General features: G+C 34.8%; 1 protein-coding gene across 1 annotated transcript; it reads right to left on the reverse strand.

Moving 5' to 3' along the window:
- Window positions 1-429: 429 nt before the first annotated feature.
- LOC113867402 (probable receptor-like protein kinase At5g24010) lies at window positions 430-3,441 on the reverse strand. Its single transcript, XM_027502706.1, has one exon. The coding sequence runs from the start codon at window positions 3,417-3,419 to the stop codon at window positions 933-935; it is 2,487 nt and encodes an 828-aa protein (XP_027358507.1). The 5' UTR covers window positions 3,420-3,441; the 3' UTR covers window positions 430-932.
- Between the last annotated feature and the right edge of the window lie 998 nt (window positions 3,442-4,439).

Raw genomic sequence — 4,439 nt, forward strand, 5'->3', positions numbered from 1 at the left:
ATTCATGACATGATATCAGAGTCTCTAAATCATGGGTCAATATTTCTCATTATTTATGTTAGGTATCAAATTAGAAAAAATGCTAGTGATGCAGGCCAATGATTTTGGAAATGCCTAAACTTTGATTTATTGATCAGCCCAATGCAAGTATTTGCTACTTGGGGATCTTTTTCATGCTTATCACAGTAACATAAATCTTGTACACAATTTAACAGAAAAGGAAAACCTGTTTATAAGAGTTTATCGAAGGCAATGGTTATATCATTTAGCCAGTCTTATATGGTGGAAAATTTATGTGTGAGATTAGGTAAATAAAGAAACTATGTATCGATATCAAATATTCAACCTTGCTTCTACAGTATCCATCTTTGCCACTCATGAAAATTTAAAAGAAAACTATGACTGTATCACATATAGTTTTATGAAGAGCATGGTGCATTTTATTTCCTCAAATGTATTCATAGAAGTCCAACATAAGTAAATAACAAAATTTTAAGAAAAATGACACCTATTTCAATACTGGATCTTTCAATGAAGCAGAAACGGAAGAAATAAAAATTAATAATAGGAGGGAACTGATAGCTTATTACAACTTATACTAATTCATCTCTTGATAAACACACAAACTTACATAACATAAAAGGACAAGGTTATACTATGATAGTTACAGAGCATCTCTCCAGTGTCAGATAACATGAAAAAAAAGATCATCCAACCATTTATAAGAAACTATCAATAAGCCTCGCCTATCACTGCTTTCCAAAGGTAAATTTAATATCGGTTTTGGCGCATGAAATTTCTTAAACAAAAATAAAAAGTATAAAGAAAATAACTATTGAAGCATAGGTACTAACTACATGATACCTTTTTCCCATGTGAACCTTTCTATACATCAGCAAAAATTTGCCTCTATTTGCAGGATGTTCCTATCTCTATCTCCCTTCAGTGGTCATTAATTGGGAAAAGACTTCGGTGGCACTTATGTCTGAATAAGCATTATCATTATCTCCCTCTCTTCTTAGGTTGCTAGGAGGATTCCCAGGAATTATTGTAGTTGTCACATTCACTGCTCCATGAGCGAAGCTATCATCATATGACTCCCTTTCTTGGAGTTGAAGTGCATATTCCAAATTCCACAATACATCACCCATAGTTGGCCTATCAACACCATATTCAGCCAAACATTTCTCTGCTGTTTCACCAAATTTCTTCAACGAGCATTGCTTTATCTTCCCAACAAGATAAGGATCAACAATATCTTCCAGCATGCCCTTTTTCTGCCATTCAAGTGCCCATTCGGCTAAGTTCACCTGTTCCCTATCAAGTTGTGGATCAACAGCAGGTCTGGCACAAAGAACCTCAAAAAGCACAACCCCAAATGAGTAAACATCTGATTTATCTGTGAGTTGTTGCTTTCGGAAATACTCCGGATCAAGATAACCGAAACTACCTTTCACACCAGTACTCACATGGGTTTCATTGATACAAGGTCCAGATCTTGAAAGGCCAAAATCAGCAACCTTGGCCACATAATTTTCATCAAGTAAAATGTTGGTTGATTTAATGTCGCGGTGGATAATTCCTTGTGCAAAACCAGTGTGTAGATAGTGAAGACCTCGAGCTGCACCAATGCATATCTCAAGACGTTGCTTCCAAGACAAAGGCTCAAATCCTGCTGAACCATATAGATGCTTTCTAAGTGGACCTTTCTCCACATACTCATAGACAAGTATCATTTCTGAATTTTCTTCACAATATCCAACCAAGGAAACAAGATGGCGGTGACGAATTTTGGATAAGATTGTTATTTCAGTCTGGAATTCTGGAAGGCCTTGTCTGGATCCAGGCATGCCTCTCTTGACTGCAATCTTCACATTGTCTTTGAGGACCCCTTTGTAAACCATACCAAACCCACCAGACCCTATAATTAAACTTCTATCAAAATTTTTTGTTGCTAATTTTATATCAGCAAAAGGAATTCTCAAGTCAAAATATCCATAAGAACCAGGAGAGGGAAAAGCTGTCCCTTCAGACATTCTACTGAGTGAACTCCCTCCAAACATACGTAAAGGCGTCCATCTTACATTTTCCACTATTCGTTGCTTTGGTTTCTTCTTCTTCTTCTTCCTGCATTTGAGGGCAAGTAAAAAAGCAGCTACAACTAAAAGTAAAACAACAATTCCTCCAACAATTGAACCAACCAAAATCCACAACCTTTTCTTCCTAGGAGAAACATGTGAATCCATAACATCCACCATCGTCATTATCTCTGCACCATTCAATATGGCATTCACCCTCATAGAACTGCTCAAACCAGAAGGGCCAACACTTATTCTAATAACACCTGAATCATCAGAATCTGCAACGAAATCCACATAGACCGGAGATGCAAGCACATGCAATGTAAGGGATGACAAATCAAGATCCTTATATGCAGAATATCCATTGATATACACATCAAAGTAGAGCAAATTAAGAGCAGGACTAACAATATCACAGAAATGCAACCGAACCAAGTGTCGAACACCACCCGGAGCTACTGGAAAATCCCAGGTTATGTTGAACTGTGAAGCCACAATGGAGTGATCCCTATTCATCTCCTGGGCAGTCATATAAACACTATCAGGCGCGATCTCTTGAGTTGCGCCTCCCTTTTGATAATTTGGTGGGTGAGTGGTGACTGCAGGCTTAGCTGCATCCTTAAAAACCAAGAATTCCTCATCAGGAATCCAATTCCTCCAAAGGGTGTCATTAAAAGGAGTTAATTTCACACCCCCAACATTAATCCTATGGATAGTTTCTAAAACCTGAGACGAAAGATTCTTGTACTCCTCCACACCAAAAGGACCAACCAACCTAGCTCCATAATCTATAACAAAATCATCAGGAGCAGTAAACACCTCTATACCATTAACAAATCCAAATCCAGAGTTACCTTCTGGCCTTATTACAATTTCAAGTAAATTTGACTCTATCTTCAAAATATACTCTTTAAGCAGTGTACCATTACTTGGCTTGAAATTGCTCAGAACCAAATTCCCATCAACCAAAACACTGAAGTTTGCAAATTTTAGATCAAACCCTTGAGCCTTAAAAGGTGAGAAATGAAAACGAACCAAGTGGGTACCGTTCTTCCTCAAGTTGAACCTGTAGCTCCCTGAGATGGTGAAAACTCTAGCACTATGATACAAAGTGGACAAATCTGAAGGTGGGTTTTGGTTGGTGAGGGAAATGGATTTATCTGCAGAGAGAAAATTTGAACCTTGGTTGGAGGAATCACCCATGAAGATGCGGTTGAAGAGGAAAGCATTGTTGTGTGATCCACAACTAAGAAGGTAGTTATCTATGGGAGTGAAAGAAGATGAACAAGGGATGAAAAGAAGAAGAATGAAAGGTATAATTAGCTTATGGGTCTCCATGGTGAGTTTGAAAATCACATTGATGTAGAAGTTGTGAAAGATATGTAGTGAAGATTTTTAAAGAAAGAAGAAAGACAATAAATGTACATGAATTTTGGTCACTTAAAGTCAAAAGATTGGCACCACTTTCATTTTCTTAATGGCATTGTTCAAAAACAACAACGTTTTTGTATGCTTCACACTAAAATGTGTCTTCTCTGGTTGCCGCTTACTGTACTAGATTCAGTTTGGTTCGGTTTCGGTTCCTTAGATACAGAAGGTCCTTTGGGAAGTAATAAAATATAAGAGAAACAAGACAATGGCCACATAGTTTATTCGGAAATATATTCAAGTACTCACACCTTGCTAGTCTTTGCCTAACTAAAATGCTATTTTTTATTCTGTTTATTTAACCTCAACTCTAACTAACTATTGGGACTGAGGATTTTTTTTTACTGAAAGAAAAAAAAATAGACTAAAATCTAAAATAAATCACTGTATAAGAAAAAAAAAACTAATCTCAGTAGAAGAATTATTAAAAAAAAGTGAAGTAAACATTGTAATTACCACTCATCTTAGCAATCTTTTTAGCAACAAAATTAGTAAAATTTTATTAAAATAGTAAATAAGTATTATACTAGAGTTATTGACATATAATATTTTTTAATAAAAATATTAATTTTAAAATTTTAACTCAGTTTTAAAAATTAAGATTAAAAAAATATTTTATTTACTTATGGTACACTTTTGAATTGAAACATTTGAATTAATAAGAGTTTGGACAATAAAGTAATAATTATCTTATGTCAAATATGAGAGTCCTGAAAATTATTGGTACTATATTGAGAAAACAATAAGTGTAATTAATGTTAGCAAATATAACTTGAAAATGTATTTCTTACCCAAAAAATTGTATATTAGTCGTATACACTTGATATTAACAATATTTCGCTCCGGGTTTTATAAATTTTTCTCTCTTTCAAAGTAAAATTTTTTCAATTAAATTTTATAGAATTTAAACTTTTTATTATTATTTTTTTC

Source organism: Abrus precatorius, unplaced genomic scaffold (assembly GCF_003935025.1).
Source record: "Abrus precatorius isolate BTA unplaced genomic scaffold, Abrus_2018 Scaffold5, whole genome shotgun sequence".
Lineage (NCBI taxonomy): Eukaryota > Viridiplantae > Streptophyta > Magnoliopsida > Fabales > Fabaceae > Abrus > Abrus precatorius.